This window comes from Hyaena hyaena, unplaced genomic scaffold (genome assembly GCF_003009895.1).
Source record: "Hyaena hyaena isolate Hyena2069 unplaced genomic scaffold, ASM300989v1 scaffold_154, whole genome shotgun sequence".
NCBI classification, from domain to species: Eukaryota; Metazoa; Chordata; class Mammalia; order Carnivora; family Hyaenidae; genus Hyaena; species Hyaena hyaena.
This window is the reverse complement of record NW_024080786.1, coordinates 3,102,231-3,119,543: the sequence shown is the minus strand read 5'-3', so window position 1 is coordinate 3,119,543 and position 17,313 is coordinate 3,102,231. Positions and strand designations below refer to the sequence as shown.

The window sequence follows — 17,313 nt, the reverse complement described above, 5'->3', positions numbered from 1 at the left end:
AGTGCAGAACACTCCCTCAGAACTGGTGCTTGGAAAATGTGATCATTTCTGTTGTTTCTAAGGAATGCAAGGCTGTACTTTTTTTGTTTGCATTATATTTTCAAATGTCTTATGTTTAAAATTACTGCATATGAGTCAGGGAACCTGTTAGAGTGTACAGAGTTTGGTGGTGTCAGTTAGTATAGGGTAATTTAAATTTATCAGACACTGAAATGAATGCATTGATGTGCCTTATTATTTGTTTAGCTTGATATTATGTTAATGCTAGAGGAGCTATGTAGTGAAGACCCAGTTAGGAATTATGATGTGACTGATGCCAGTAGCATAAAAATTTAGAGCCCTAGAAGAATGTAAGAGTTTCCTATGCGACTTAAAAAGTTATGTACCCCAACATAACTTAAGGAATTTATAGAGTTCTGTGTGGATGTCTCTACTGTTTGACCTAAAATGCTTTTGAAAATTTTGATTATGTGATGAATGTGGTAGATACTATAAATTCAAATAGAAGCAGTACTAAAATGCCTAGTGATCTGAAGGGTACTAGAAGTTAAATGATCTAGAATTTATTCAAATGATAGCCTTTCAGAACTGCATGTTAACAATAGATGATATGGGAAGCAAGACCTTCTAGAGGAAAGACACAGAATTTGAAGTCATATAGACCTGGTTCAAATCCTGTTCCCATCACATTTTTAGTAACCCTGGGCAAGATACTTAACCTTTCAAAGCTTTTGTTCCATCATCTACAGAGTAAGAATTATATACCTTATTGGTTGTTTTTTTTTAAATGGTTATTTATTTTGGGAGAGACAGTGTGTGTGTGCAGGGGAGGGACAGAGAGAGATGGAGACAGAGAGAATCTTAAGCAAGTTCCACACCCACCATGGAGCCTGACATGGGGCTTGATCTCACGACCCTGAGGTCGTGACCTGAGCTGAAATCAAAATTCAGAAGCTCAATCAGCTGAGCCATCCAGGCGCTCCTACCTTATTGCTTGTTTGAACAGCTACACCATCCATGTAAACGATTTCCTAGCGTCGTGCCATGCAGTTTTCAGTTAGTAAATGTAAGGTGACATTTTTGCTAAGTACCTCGGAATATATTCTATTCGTGTCTCTAATGGAGAGAAGTTAGGTTATAAATTATAATTCAGGAGAAAGGTATGAATAATATGTGTATCTAGGGTAAGCTTTACTTGGATCCACAAATCATAACATAACTTGATATTGGAAGTTTTAGAAAAGCTGCATTTGTTTTGTTTTTTATTGAAGTATAGTTACAATGTGACATTAGTTTCAGGTATACAACATAGTGATTCTACAACTCTATACGTCATGCTGTAGTCAACACAAGTGGTAGCTACCATCTGTCACCATACAACTGTATTACAGTACCATTGACTATATTCCCTATGCTGTACCTTTCATCCTCGTGACTTAGTCATTCCATCACTGGATGCCTTTATCTCCCACTCCCCTTCACACACTTTGCCCTTCCCCTCCCTTTCTAGCAACCATCAGTTCTCTGTATTTATGGTCTGTTTCTGCTTTTGATTGTTTTGTTTTACTTTTTAGATTCTACATGTAAGTGAAATCATTTTACCTAGTATAATACCTTCTAGGTCCATCCATGTTGTTGCAAATGGCAAGATCTCATTCTTCTTTATGGATGAGTAATACTTCAGTGTGTGTGTATGTGTCACATCTTCTTTGTCCATTCATCTGTGTTTGACATTTGGGTTGCTTTCACATCTTGAGTATTGTAAATAATGCTACAGTAAACATAGGGGTGCCTGTATCTTTTTAAATTAGATGTTTTCATCTTTGGGGATAGATACCCAGTAGTGGAATTTCTGGATCATATGATACTTATATTTTTAATTTTGGGGGGAACCTCCATACTGTTTATCAGGGTGGTCACACCAATTTACATTCTTACCAACAGAGCATGAAGATTGCTTTTCCTCCACATCCTCACCAACATTTGTTATTTCTTGTCTTTTTGATTCTAGTCATTCTGACTGCAAGGTGGTATCTCACTGTGGTTTTAATTTGCATTTCCCTGATGATTAATGATATTGAACATCTTTTCATGTGTCTGTTGGCCATCTGTCTATCTTCTTTGCAAAAATGTCTATTTAGGTCCTCTGCCCGTTTTTAATCAGATTATTTGGCCTTAGGCTGTTGAGTTGTACCCATTCTTTATATATTATAGATGCCAACCCTTCATCGGATATGTCAGTTCCAAATAATCTTCTCCCATTCAGTAGGTTGCCTTTTTGTTTTGTTAATGGTTTCCTTTGCTGTGCAAAGGCTTTTTATTTTGGTGTGGTCCCAGTAGTTTATTTTTGCTTTTGTCTGAGTAGACATATCTAGAAAAACATTGCTTAGGTGGCTGTCAAAGAGATTATTGCCTCTGTTTTCTTTTAGGAGTTTTGTGGTTGCAGACCTCACATTTAAATGTTTGTTTATTTTGAGAGAGAGAGAGTACATGCACGCATGTTAGCTGGGGAGGGGCAGAGAGAGACAGAAAAGTCAAGCAGGCTCTATGCTGCTAGCATAGAGCTGGACATGGGGCTCAAACTCATGAACCATGACCTGAGCCAAAATCAGGAGTCAGACACTTAACTGACTGAGCTACCGAGGTGCCCCCAGATCTCACATTTAGATCTTTAATCCATTTTGAGTTTATTTTTGTGTGCGGTGTGAGACAGGGGTCCAGTTTCCTTCTGTTACATGTAGCTGTCCAGTTTTCCCAGCACCATTTATTGAATAGACTGTCTTTTTGCCAGTGTATATTCTTTTCTCCTTTGTTGTAGATTAATGGATGATTTAAGCATGGGTTTATTTCTGGGCTCTCCATTCTGTTCCGTTGATTTGTGCATCTGTTTTTGTGCCAGTCCTGTACTCTTTTGATCACTACAGATTTGTAGTACACCTTGAAATCTAGGACTGTGATACCCCCAGCGTTGTTGTTCTTTCACAAGATTGCTTTGGCTATTCGGGGTTGTTGCAGATCCATACAGATTTTAGGATCATTTGTTCTAGTTCTGTGAGAAATGCTGTTGGAATTTTGATAGGGATTGAATTGAATCCATAGATTGCTTTGGAAATATGGATGTTTTAACAATATTAATTTTTCTTGTTCATGAGCATAGAATAGTATTCCATTTGTTTGTATCATCCTCAGTTTCTTTCATCAGTGTTTTATTATAGTTTTCAGAGTGTAGGAGGTCTTTCGGCTACTTGGTTAAGTTTATTCCTAATTATTTTATTCTCTTTGTTACGATTGTAAATGGAATCGTTTTCTTAATTTCTTTCTGCTACTTCGTTGTTGGTGGGTGGAAACAACTGATTTCTGTATATTGATTTTGTATCATGTGCCTTTGCTGAATTCATTTATTACTTCTGATAACTTTTTGATGGAGTCCTTAGGGTTTTCTATGTATAGTATCACGTCATCTGCAAATAGTGACGGTTTAACTTCGTCCTTATCAATTGGATGCCTTTTCTTTCTTTTCCTTGCCTGCTGTGGCTAGGACTTTCACTACAGTGTTGAATAAAAGGGGGAAGAGTGGATATCCATGTCTTGTTCTTGATCTTAGGAGACCTCAGTTTTTCACCATTGAGTATAATGTTAGCTGTGAGTTTTTTTATACCTTTATTATATTTAGAGGTTTGTTCCCTCTAAGCTGATTTTGCTGAGGTTTTTATCATGAATAGAGGTTGTACTCTGTCAAATGCTTTTTTGCATCTGTTAAGATGATCATATTTTTATCCTTGTTTTGTTAACGTGCTGTATCATGCTGATTGATTTGTGAATATATAACTGTCCTTGCATCCCTAGAATAAATCCCGATTGTGGCGACCGATCCTTTTAATGTATTGTATAATGTGGTTTGCTGATATTTTGTTGAGGACTTTTGCTTTCACGTTCAGGGATATTTTATATTGGGGATATTGGTCTGTAGTTTGTGTGTGTGTGTGGTGCTTTTGTCAGGTTTTGATATCAGAGTAATGCTGGCCTCAGAGAATGTATCTGGATATATCACTCTCTCCTCTATTTTTTGGAACAGTTTATGGAGAGTAGATGTTAATTCTTCTTTAAATGTTTGGTAGAGTTTACCTGTGAATCCATTTGATCCTGGACTTGTTTGTTGGGAGTTTTTTGATTACCAATTCTCTTTCATTACTAGTAATTAGTATCTTCCGATTTTCTATTTCTTCATGACTCAGTTTTGTTTGTTTGTATGTTTCTAGGAATTTATCTATTTCTTCTGCGGTTATCCCAATTGGCTGGCATATAATTTTTCATAGTATCCTCTTAGAATCCTTTGTATTTCTGTGATGTTCTTTGTTACCTTTCCTTTTCCATTTCTAATCTTACTTATTTGGGTCTTGTCCTTTTTATTCTTGACGAATCTGCCTAAAGGTTCATCAGTTTTGTTTATCTTTTCAAAGAACCAGCTCTTCATTTTATTGATCTTTTTTGTTGTGTTTTAGGCTCTATTTCATTTATAGAAATAGAAATGCTCTGATCTGCATTATTGCCTTCCTTCTAGTAACTGTGGGCTTTGTTCTTTCTTTTTCTACTTCCTTTAGGTAGAAGATTAGATTTTTATATTGGAGCTTTTTCTTAAGGTAGGCCTGTAAAGTGCAAATTTCCCTCTTTGAACTGCTTTCACTGTGTCCCAGAGATTTTGGACATTGTGTTTTATTTTGATTTTTTTCCATGTATTTTGTATTTCTTCATAGACCTGTTGTTCTTTGAGTAACATGTTTAGCCTCCGCATGTTTATGGGTTTTTTCCGGGTTTTTTTTACTTGTAAGTCATTTGTAGTTTCACAGTTTTATAGTCAGAAAAGATGCATGATATGATTTCAGTCTTCTTAAATTGATTGAGACTTGTTTTCTTAGCCTGACATATGATCTGTTTTGGAGAATGTTCCATGTGCACTTGACAAGAATGTTATTATCTTGTTTCTGGATGGAATGTTCTGTGTATATCTGTTAAGTCTATGTGGTTTAATGTGTTCTTCAGAGACACTGTTTCCTTTTTGATTTTATGCCTGGATGATCTATCCATTGAGGTAACTAGGGTATTAAAGTCCTGCACTATTATTGTACTACTGTCAATTTACCCCTTTATGTCTGTTAATATTTGCTTTATGTATTTAGGTGCTCCAATGTTGGGTGCATAGATGTTTACAATTGTTATATCCCTTTGTTGGATTATTATCTTTATCTTTATGTAATGCCCTTCTTTGTCTTGCTACAATCTTTATTTTAAAGTATCCCTTGTCTGAGTTTTGCTACTTCAGCTTTATTTTTTCACTTTTGTTTGCATGATATATCTTTTTCCTTCCTTTCACTTTCAGTCTGTATGTGTGTTTGGGTCTGAAGTGAGTCTGTTATAGGCAGCTTATAGATAAGTGTTTTTTTTTTTTTTTTAATCTATGTCACCACCCTGTGTCTTTAAAAAAATTTTTTTTAATGTTTATTCATTTTTGAGAGAGAGAGACAGAGTCAGAGCACACATGGAGGAGGTGCAAAGAGAGAGGGAGACACAGAATCTGAAGCAGGCTCCAGGCTCTGAGCTGTCAGCACAGAACTTGACACAGGGCTTGACCTCATGAACAACAAGATCATGACCTGAGCTGAAGTCAGACACTTAACCAACTGAGCCACCCACGCACCCCCACCCTGTGTCTTTTAATTGGAGCATTTAGACCATTTACATTTAAAGTAATTATTAATAGCTGAATATACATTGCCCTCTCATTCATTGCTTTCTAGTTGTTTTTGTAGCTCTTCTTGCTCCTTTCTTCTTGCTCTTTTTCCTTTTGATTGATGCCTGTCTGTACTATTATTCTTACCTTTCTTTTTCTTTATTTTTTTGTGTAGCTATTATAGGTTTTGGGTTTGTGGTTACCATAAGGTTCATATTTAACATCCTCAGTATATATTAGTTAATATATTAAGTTGATAGTCACTTTAAGTTAAACACAACACATTTTTTAAAACTTCTATTACATTCTCTCTCTGCCACATTTTATGTATATATATTCCTATTTTACATTTTCTTGTTTATACTTTTTTTCTAATTATCTTCTTTTCTTTTCTAAGAAGTTCCCGTAACATTTCTTGTAAGGCCAGTTTAGTGGTGATGAACTCCTTTAACTTTTGTTTGTGTGGGAAATGGGAAACTCAGTCTCTCTCCTTCTGTTGTGAATGATAACCTTGCTGGGTGGAATATTCTTGGTTGTAGGCTTTTTCTTTCTGTTCTTTGACTATATCTTGCCACTTCCATCTGCCTTGCACAGTTTTGCCTGAAAAATCATCTGATAGCTTTATGGAGTTCTCTTATATGTAACTATTTACTTCTCTTTTACTGCTTTTAAAATTCTCTCAAACCATGAGAGACTCTTGAATGCTGACAAAAACTGAGGACTGATGGATGTGGGGGGGAGGGGGGATGGGCATGGAGGAGGGCACTTTGGGGATGAGCACTGAGTGTTATGTAGAAACTAATTTGACAATAAACTATTTGTAAAAAAATACAAAAAAAATAAATAAAAAAAAATTCTCTCTTTACCTTTAATCTTTAAGATTTAAATTACTATTTGTCATGGTGTGGACATCCTTGGATTCATCTTGTTTGGAATTCTCTTTGCTTCTTAAACCTGGATGTCTGTTTCCTTCCCCAGGTTAGGGAAGTTTCCAGTTATCATTTCAGATAAGTTTTCTGCTCCTTTCTCTCTTTCCCTTCTGGGACCTCTGTAATGTGAATGTTTGTTCAGTTGATGTTGTCTAAGAGATCCCTTAATCTTTCCTTATTTTAAAAATTATTTTCTTCTTCTTACTATTCAACTTGTGTACTTTCCATTATCCAGTGTTCCAGATTGCTAATCTGTTCTTCATCTGCTAACCTGCTGGTGATTACCTCTAGTGTATTTTTCATTTTAGTTATTGTATTCTTCAACTCTGGTTCTTTTTAATATTTTCTTTTTCTTGTTGAAATTCTCACTGAGTTCTTCTACCCTTCTCTCCAGTCCATGGGCATCTTTATGATCACTACTTAAACTTTTTATCAGGCATATTGCTTATCTATGTTTCATTTAGTTTTTTTTTCTAATATTTTATTCTTTCATTTCGAGCATATTCCTCTGTCTTCTCATTTTTCTGGACTTTCTTTGTTTCTGTGAATTAGGCAGGACAACTACTTCTAAACTCAGGAATGATCTTGTGTATGGTCACCACTGTGTATACTGTGTGTGCCTGGTGATGGGCTGGCGGCTGGAGCCCTGACTGGCATGGGTTGGGGGTCCTGGGGACTCCATGCCAGGGCTTCCCCGGTGGGATGGCTGGAACTCAAGAGGGCATGGGCAGGGGCAGTCACAGAGCTGTCAGCACAGAGGGCTCCCTGATTGGACAGTGAAGCTGAAATGGGGGGAAGCCAGGGGTTCCTGGGGCTCCCTGCATGGAGGATGCCCTGGTAGGATACCTTACACTAAAGTGAGCATAGGCCAGGACTGTCCTGGGGCTCTCTATGCAAAGGGCACCCTGGCAGGACAGCTGAAGTGAAGTGGGTGCAGCCTGGGGTGTCCTGGAGTGCTCAGTACCGAGGGCACCCCGGCAGGGCAGTTAAAGCTAAAGGAGGCGGGGAGCCAGGAGGTGCCAGAGCACTCTGCACTGGGGTTGCTCTAGCAGGTCGTCTGGAGCTGAAGTGGTGCCGGCCGGTGCGCTCTGGGGTGCTGTATGCTTGTGTCACCTTGGTAAGACGGTTGCAGCTGCAGTGAATGCCGACCAGGGCTGTCCTGGTGCACCCCGTGCTGGACCCTGAGGGCACGGCGTGGCTGGTGTGAGATGGGGCCCAGTGTCGGCTCTGAGATGGCAGGTCAGCTGCGCTCCTGTGTGCACCGCAAGGTGGAGGGGAACGCAAACCATGGCGTTTGCCAGCCCCTGCAACTCCGAAGTCCATCAGCTCCCTTGCCATTTAGTGGAGTCCTGGGGCTAGATCTTTTCTAGTTCAGTTGTGTTTTCTTAAACCGCAGCCTGCTCACAGTCCCTAGTAGTATCCCTTCCCCCTGCAGTTCACAGTTTCAGAGGCAGTGGTTTCCAGCGTTACTGTCTTTCTTGCCATTCTCTGTGCAGTCTTTTGTTGTGCAGAAGCCGTTCAGTCAGTCCTCAGCCCTTCAGGAGGAATTTCGCTATATAGGTGTAGGTGTGGCATGTCCACGGACGAGGTGCATTCAGGGTCTTCCTGTGTTACTGTCCTGGACCCCCAAAATCAAAGCTGTGTTCTTAGTATCTGAATGTTACCATTTTATAGAAATTGTAGTAAAAATTCTACAGTTGTAGAATTCTACAGAAAAACATCTACAAAACCTGAATCAGGTTTACCAAATAGTTAATCTACTATTAACTATTCACCTCTCCAGCCCTCTGGGCCATGACATCTAGAACATTCCTTTAGGGTGCTTTTCTGATGGAATGCTGACTTGACTTAGTTAACTAGAACACTGTGTTCATGGGTCTGTGGTATCATGATGTTACAGGGGAGGTGTCTGTGTCAGGCCCTTCCAGTTTCCTAGAGAACACTCTTAATGAGTTCTGACGTTCAGTAATTACACATATATTCCTTTGGCATAAGTCTTGGTCCCATTGTAAAAACCAGGTGTTTGTGGAGAAAGAAGTATAATCTGCCATTTGTACCTTAGTGTGAATAAGTTGACAAGATTCTTCCCTGTAAGCAAGTTTTGAGGTGGGAAGGTGGAGAGAACAAGGATGACTCAGAGTTTGAGCCCGGGGGAGATTGCCAAGACGCGATAAGAAAGGATTGCAGAACGGTGATGCTTACGATGGGTCCTTCAAGCATCTGGTTACAATTCGACCTGAAGTTCACATTGCTTAGGCCAGTGACCTTGGCTCAGAGCCTGGAGTCCCAGTGTACTAACCCTGATCCTGGAAATAAAAGTCCCTAGATACCAGGAAAGGAGGGAAACTTCTATTTGTTGATTATTGTCTGAGCCAGGAATAATGCAAAAGGCCTCCCATATATTATTTCACATAATTCCACAATATAAGTATTTTTAGTCAGTTCTACACATAAGGAAACAAAGACTGGAAGAAATAATCATTTGACCAGCAAATCTAGAACCCCTGGTCCTATTGTACTACACTTGGTGAAAATGAGAGACTAGTTTAGCAGAAATTCCGTATTGTTACCAGACAAGCAACAGTGTAGAGGGTGAGTGGAGGAAATTTATTTGAAAAACAGCAAATGTGTTCCCTTCCAACTTCACCTGTTTCCCACTTCTATTTCTTTTTCCTCATCCAGCTGCCTCCTGCTACCCACACAGCAGTTTCACTCCCCTTCTCCATATTACAGGTGTAATGGACAGAGGTAGAAACAGAGAGCGTTGTGCAATCTCCCTGTTCTCTGTTTCTTTTTCCAGGCTAGTCTCCCTCATCCAGGTGAATGTACAAAAGTGATATCAGGATCCAGGATGGCCAGAGTTGAGTCTAAGGCAGTCTGCAGAGTCACAGTCAAAATGAAAAGCTAAATACTGCTGCTGTTTCCAGCAAGAATGACCTTGTGGGAGATGCGCCCTCCCAGTTTAGATCCCCACCCAGCTAAACCACTTTATGGAGCCAGAATGTGAGGGGGCTGTATCCCTAACACCTTAGATGTATCTCCTCCTCTCATTATATGCTAGCAGAAAGGGCTTCCAGACTTTGGAGACTAAACACAGGGATTCACATGACAAACTTTTGAATTCCTGACTATGACTGTGAGCATTTCCTTATCTATAAAATATTCATTATACAACATACTCCTGGGATTGTTGTGAACAGTAAATAGGACAGTATGAAATATGAAACAGTGCTCCTGACTTCTTAACCAAATGCTGCTAATCTTTCCTTTTCCACCCTGCTTCCTCCCATTCCTGCTCCCTCAGCTAATATGCATGTTATCATATCCCTTTTAAAAGATAGGACCGGGGGCCCCTGGGTGGCTCAGTCGCTTAAGTGTCCAACTTCGGCTCAGGTCATGATCTCATGGTTTGTGGGTTCAAGCCCCGCGTTGGGCTCTGTGCCCACAGCCAGCTCAGAGCCTGGAGCCTGCTTCAGATTCTGTGTCTCCCTCTGTCCCTCTCTCTCAAAAATAAATATTTTTTTAAAAAATTAAAATTAAAAAATAAAATACAGAATTGGGGGCGCCTGGGTGGCTTAGCTGGGTAAGTGTCCAATTCTTGATTTCAGTCATTATCCCAGGGTCATTGGGATTGAGCCCTGCTTCAGGCTTCATGCTAGGGGTGGAGCGTGCTTGAGATTCTCTCATTCTCTCTCTCTCAAAAAAAAAAAAAAATTAGGACTAGAATTTGGGAGATTTGGTAAGATTTGGTAAAGGCCATAATCCTCAGGAAGGGTCAGGAGTTTCCAGGCATGTCTATATGGTATAAACCAAAAGCTGATTCAGCTACCAACTCCTTGAGGACTAGAACCTATGTCTTATATGACACAGCATAACCTGCTAATGCTTGGTATGGCACCCTTGTAATACCAGCTTTTAATGAGTTCTAACCAGCTGCAGCAAGTCCTTTCCTCTTTTATGTCATCTCTTTTAAACTGCCCACTGTATGTATGTAAATGAAGCAACCAAGCACTAAGCAAGTCTCCCAAGTTCAGGATTCAAACTTTGGTGTTTCTGATTTCAAGTTCTTTTTTTTCCCCCTAATACACTGCCTGCCAATTAAAAATAACTGCCTTCATTTGTTTTGTTTTTTTAACCAAGTATTTAACGGACCTTTATTTGTGTGAGCTACTATGCTAAATTCAGGGTTTATACTAAGATGGAGAAGACCCAATCTATATGAATATACAGAAATTGTGATAGGAGGTAGAATGTGGTACATTTCATAATTAATTACCAAGCAAAGGGCCCTGAGGTTCAGGGATGGGTAAAATCACATCTAATTGGTGCAGATCATCACAGGTTCCACGAAGGAGGTGTGTCTGGATGGAGCCTTGCAGGTTGCATTGCCTATTGCGTGTACTGTGCAGTGAACTTGAGATCTAGGGATCTTAGCTGCTATTACTTTTTCTTACCAGCCACTGTTACTCATTGCTCACTCTGTCTTACCGTCTGTTGCTGCTCTTTGAAATCGAAAGGAGCAAATAACTGGAGAAACCACCTTGAAGAGAGTCTGTGAGGAAAGCAACTACCCTCAGACTTCAAAACTTCCTCTCACTTTCTCACTTGGGTGGATGGATATAGCATAATGTTTAAGAGCCCACTTCTTATCTGCCAACCGCTGGAGGCCTCAGTTCTTTCAGCTATGGAGTGAGGATGCCTCATAGGCATCTTTCTGTGGAGTTAATGGGATTCTGTATGTAAAGTGCTTAGCTTCTCTAGGTGCCCAGAACATGGATACTTAATAATACATGACAGCCATAATGAACAAATGCGCTAGCTATGTCAGTATGGCCAGATAAATATAAGAATGAATGGTATATATTTGTCTGGAACATCAGAACAGTGATATTAGTTCTAAATTTTAGGATTAGGATTAGCAGTTCCTAATGACCTGAGAAAATTAATGCGTAAGTTGCATGATGGCAAGTTATGGAACGCATCGTAGTGACCAGATCTCTAGCCCTTCGAGGGTAGCTAAGAACTTCATGCTGAGCTGTTGTTTTCTATCTCCTTATTGCCCCTAAGTAGCTGCCCAAGTTGCAGTTAATCCAGTATGTCTCGATGAGGTACAAAAATTAATGCTGGAAGAACAGTAGGACTGTGCAGAGTCTACAGCTGACTTTGCCTGTCGGTGACAAAAATGCTCACTTTTGCCCAGTCAAGAATCTTCTCTACCAGTAGTCTTTTTATGCTTTGGTTGGACTCTAGTTACTGCATGAAGGCCTGGCGATGGTCTATAATAAAGAACCTTGAGCAGAAATACTCAGAGAGGTTAAAGAGAAAAAAACTACTTTGGGTTACATGGGTGATTGTTTTGTTTAACTTAGTAATGTAAACATGAAGTGTTAAACACTGTAGAGGAAAAAAATTTTAATTTACCTTTGAAATCTGTTTTTTTAGTGTCTGCTGAGAATCAGATAAACTTGGCCTTGCATTGTACATGAGTAAAGAGTTGGTTGGTGTTTATATTTTTAGTCATCACATGACAAACAAGGTCTAAGCTGAAAAGTAATTTAGGTTAGGCAGGGAAAGTTCTTTACACTGTATTTTCTCTTAGAACAGCATTTTTTTGGTCTTATATTAATCACATAAGGATATAAATTTGTGGAAGGGAAGCATCTATAAGTATAAATATTAACTTCTGCCTTTTATTTACTTAGAAAACATTTTTAACTTTTTTTCTTAAGTATATATATATTTTAGTAATGTCTGCACCTAACATGGGGTTCACGCTCACAGCCCTGAGAACAAGAGTCATGCTCTTCCAGCTGAGCCAGCCAGATGCCCTAGAAATTTTTTTAAGGAGTAAGACATTTTTTTAATGTTTATGTATTTATTTTGAGAGAGAGCGAGCGAGCACAAGCAGGGGAGGGGCGGAGAGAGAGGGAGAGAGAGAATCCCAAGCAGGCTCCATGCTGTCAGCACATGGAGCCTGTCATGGGGCTCGATCTCACAAACTGTGAGATCATGACCTGAACCAAAATCAAGAATCCAGATGCTTAACAGACTGAGCCACCCAGGCGTCCCAAGAGTAAGACATTTTTAAAGAAGGGGCTATAGACTCAAATAAAAAAATATACTTGGGGATCTTTAGAAAATCAGTCATTCAACATTTCTAATCTCTAGCATAGTTTAAGGACAACTTCATGACCTAATTAAACTAGAATCCACATTGGGGATATACCCTGTATAGATTATGAAATCTGAGATAAATTGTGCGGAGCAAATGGACTGAATGCATTTAAATATGGTTTGTGATTAAGTACAGTGTAACAATTAGAATCATAATGGGTTAAACTTAATTACCATAACGTGAGGAAACAAATGGGAGATGTTTAGGGAACCAGTATGAGAAAGTTTGAGCTTCTATCGGTTTTGCAAAAAGTAAAAAGTATAGGTGTGTTCTTAAATGGAACTGGGCTTGAGTCTCTTACCCAGCACCTCTCCCACACAAGTCACTATCAGCACACTATCAGCACACAAGTATCCAAGGGTCCTCTAAGCACAGTTACATCTGGGACCTGTGTACACGAGAAATTATTCCCAGCTGTTTCCCACTGTGATCTGGCCTCAAGCTCTTTGAATTAAGAATGTTGAGACTAATAATTAAAATAAAGATTGGATCCATTTAAGTATAGATTGGCAACAGAACTCCTTGCAGGGAGACTGAACCGGACCCCTCCCGGGTGTTAGCGGTGTTGTATGCATGCTCCTTGTTCTACATGAAAATAATATGCTACCTAGTTAAACTGCTTTTCTTTTTCATCAAAATAATCACCAGCTTTTGCCTATCTTGAATAAAACTGGGTTTTTGTTAACTAACTTCAATCCATATGCACCAAGGAGGATATAGATTAACCTTTCATAATTTACCAGGTGGGGATGGTAAATTCTTTTGGTGCTGTATGTTAATCTTCCTTTGCTTTTAATAGGTAAATGAAATATTCCATTTTGTGATCATGCATGACTCATTCATTGCTCATTGTCTTCCCACTGATTTTTTTTTTTTTTCTGCCTTGAGCCAGCAAGAAAATCTTACATGAGAGGAGGGAGGAAAAGAGACAGAGTTGAGGAATACAATACTTAAATACTGTTGCTTGATTTTCATTGGTTATCTCCTTTCTTACGGTGGCCAGTCTAATCCAGCCTTCCTTGTCAAATCCCTTCCCTCCCTACCCTCCCTGCTAGGGGCTTCACAGGGTGTCTGTTGCTAGAAGCTGACTACAGGCAGTATGTAGGCATCTTTCATTCAGAATGGACAGTAATATAGTGAATAGAGAAGAAAGCTTTTAGAAATGTATCATTTGTCAAAACTGCATGGCTTTTAAAAAGGGATAGAGAGATGCTGAATGTTTTGTATGTTAGCATCTACTCTTTATTTCTGTTCAGACTCTTAAGTTTTCAGAAGCTTAAATCTCGAGCCCTTTAAAAAAAAAGGGAAGAAAGAAGAATTTTTCTGGTTAGTCGACCTCTTTTTAAGAAGTGCTTCATCATCCTCCTCCACCTCTCCGCGATGTTTCTCTGCAGCTCTCTGTAGATTAGGGTTCTGTGCTGGCTGGCAGAATGCTCATTTGTTAGCTGAATAGAGTTCATCGACAGACCTAGATCAATACAGGTTTTCTTTCTTTCCTGTGAATTCCAAAATGCCATCCAAAGAGTCTTGGTCGGGTAGGAAAACTAATAGAGCTGCAGTTCACAAATCCAAACAAGAGGGCCGTCAGCAAGATTTATTGATAGCAGCCTTGGGAATGAAACTGGGTTCTCAAAAGTCGTCTGTGACAATCTGGCAACCTCTGAAACTCTTTGCTTATTCGCAGTTGACATCACTTGTTAGAAGAGCAACTCTGAAAGAAAACGAGCAAATTCCAAAATATGAAAAGGTTCACAATTTCAAGGTAAGTATATTTGTTTTTAACCTTTTCTTAGAAGAAAGGAAATGCACATTACTTGAGCTATGCAGTATTAAAGGAATATCTTTTGATGTCTTTTTCAAACTACCATGACTAGGCTAAAATATTCTTGCTATTTAAGGAATGAAGATGTTTTAAGCATGATTTTATTTCAGGAATAGCTGACTATAGTTAATAGAATCCAACTCCATTTTCTCTAATGCTGATCTAGTATTCTGTTTAATCAGTGTACACTCAGTGGTAAAGTCTTGACTGACATTTAAAAGGTCTCATTCAGTAATGATTTCAGCATTATTTTTATGATGCAAATCTGCCTAACTACCTTTGTCGGATATTTCACGAGAGGATTAGATCTTATCTCCATCCGGTTCTGGTGAAAAGCTTTGGCTATAAGAGGCGTGTGTTGTTGCATCTGGATGGAGCAGATGGTCTGCATTTCCCACGGTTTCTGTCTTTTCTCCTCTGTGAATGCACTGACCATGACCAGAGGAGGCTGGCTACCGTCAGACTGTTACTGCTCACACAAGCAGCTTCTCTGTACTGTCTGAATATTGCTTTCCCCTCGTGTGTGTTTTTAATTGTTGTGTTAATGTGTTTTACTAACTGTAGTTTAATCATCTTTCGTCAAGCTGGTATGTGTGTTGATTCAAGTTGCCTTCGTGTATAGCATGATGGAAGGCCTTGAACTTCAGTCATTTCCAGCCAGGCTGAGAAAACCTAGTGTGAGGCTGTGCACAAGAACACCCAGGCACACTCCATGGATGGACACACCAGCAATGCTAGAGTAACTCCACAGGAGTTACAAAACTTTACGATGAAGTTTTCTGTTTTCAGTTTAGACAGAATATCATTTGTTTTAATAAGTAATTTGCTTTAATTTTGGTTTCAAAAGATGATAGGCTGAGAAACTCTGATCTTCATTAATGTATTCAACGTTTATTCAGCAGATATATTCATTCAGAATGTACCAGGCTCTGTAGTAGAAAATTTCATTTCAGATTTGCAATTCATCCTGATTTTTAATGCTAGCATTTATTTTATTCAAATGCCAAATACCCCCCAATATGCTCTACTTTTTAAATGAGGAATAGATTTCTTATCAACCTCAGATCATTTGAGGATAAAGGGTAAATTCTAAACTGTTTGGGCTGTATAAAGATTGCTAATGTTTCCAGGTAAACCAAATACCATTTTCTTCTCCCTCTTTAAACAGATTATTAGGGAACTTACCTTTCAACTAGTATCTTTGATTTTCAGTGAAATTGAGACCATTCGATATGTGTATCTAGTCTCAACTACATCTTCCATTTATGAACCTAAACAGCACATGCAAGTTCCTAGGCCTCGGCTTCTTCTTGCATGACAAACTGGTCATACAGGGTTTTTATATGAAGAAAATGACCCCAAGTAAATTCTTTTACAGATATAAAGTTGTATGCATGTTGGGTAAAAATAGCCATTGAAGTTCCTAAGCCAGAAACTATGCATACTGTTCAGAAATGGCTGAGATTTTAAAATGTAACTCCAAAGATGCCCCCTCTGGTGTGTTCAGCAGGAACAGATTGACCTATTAAGCCATTTTAGTGCTAAGTCAAGTTCATTGATTAAAAGCAAATAGTAAGTCTGTTCAGGGATTTGCATAAACAAGTACATTCTCTCTCTCTCTCTGTATTTGGTTGTATCTTCCAGTAATTTCTCAGTTTTAATTTAACACATGGCTTTAATGAGCAAGTTTTGAGCAGCCAGAAAGTGCTGGCTCTGGGACCAGTTGTGACCCCTAGCTTGTTACCCAGACTGTTCTAAAGATACTTGTGGGTTTTTTTTTTTTTCTGGGGGGGGGGGGGGGGGGGNTTGTGTGTTGTTTTGTTTGTTTTGTGGGGGGGGGGGGGGGGGGGGGGGGGGGGGGAGGCACATTAAAAAGAAGTCTGCTTTCCTTCACCAGAGTTGAAAAATTAAAATCAAGTGGGCTGAATTTTTTGTAAAAAAACAAAAAACAAAAAACTGTGTTCAGGAAAGAGCTCTTATTAGTGAAGTTGTGTTACATATTTTTTTATAGTTGCTAATAAGGTCAGAAGCCTCACAATTTGATTCTTGCCATTGAAATTACTCTGTTTTTTAAAAACATGTTTCTGTGGGGTGGCGTTATAAAAAAGAGACAAGAAAGGTGGGAGGGGTCGTCGTACTGACTTCGGAGAACATCCCCGAAAGAATTTGGACCCAGTTCTCTCCCACACAAATGTTCACTTAGAAGGTCACCGCTTGTGATATGTAAGTATATGCGGTTCAGACATTTAGGATGGGAATAACTCTGAGCATTTATACGGAGAAAATCGTCCACACGGTCTTGCCATTGACTGTTTTCTGTGTTGGTGAAAGTGCATTCCGCTAACCACAAGCCCACTCTCCAGGGCCTCGTTTCAATGTGCTTTTCTTTTTTGTTTCTTGAACTGCCTTGTTATATAACATTGCTCTGTGGCTTTGAACAGCTGCCAAATCTCATTTCAGAAGGTGACGCCAAGACTGCCTTATACCTTTGGTGAAAGCACTCACCAAGGTGAGAGACCAAAAAAAAAAAAAATCAACCAGGCCAACTCCAGGCAGGTGTTTTGTTTTTTTTGAGTGTTTGGTTTTTTTTTAATAGGAAAAAAAAAAAAAAAGGCAGGAAGGCTTCCCATTTACTGTTATGCAATGCGGCCTTTTAAAT

General features: G+C 39.2%; 1 protein-coding gene across 3 annotated transcripts in view; it reads left to right on the top strand.

The window, feature by feature from the left end:
* The window catches only part of LOC120236419 (N-chimaerin), an 87,043-nt gene that overhangs the window by 24,178 nt on the left and 45,552 nt on the right, over window positions 1–17,313 (top strand). The window contains exons 1-2 of one of the 3 annotated variants that reach the window (XM_039239211.1): window positions 13,936–14,158; window positions 14,517–14,594. Coding sequence is in view for 2 of the 3 variants with exons in the window: in XM_039239209.1 (XP_039095140.1) it covers window positions 14,343–14,594 (252 nt within the window). In the remaining variant the exon portion in view is untranslated. Of the gene's footprint in view, window positions 1–13,895; window positions 14,595–17,313 lie in introns of those variants that run through there. The other 2 variants (XM_039239210.1, XM_039239209.1) reach the window with 2 other exon arrangements.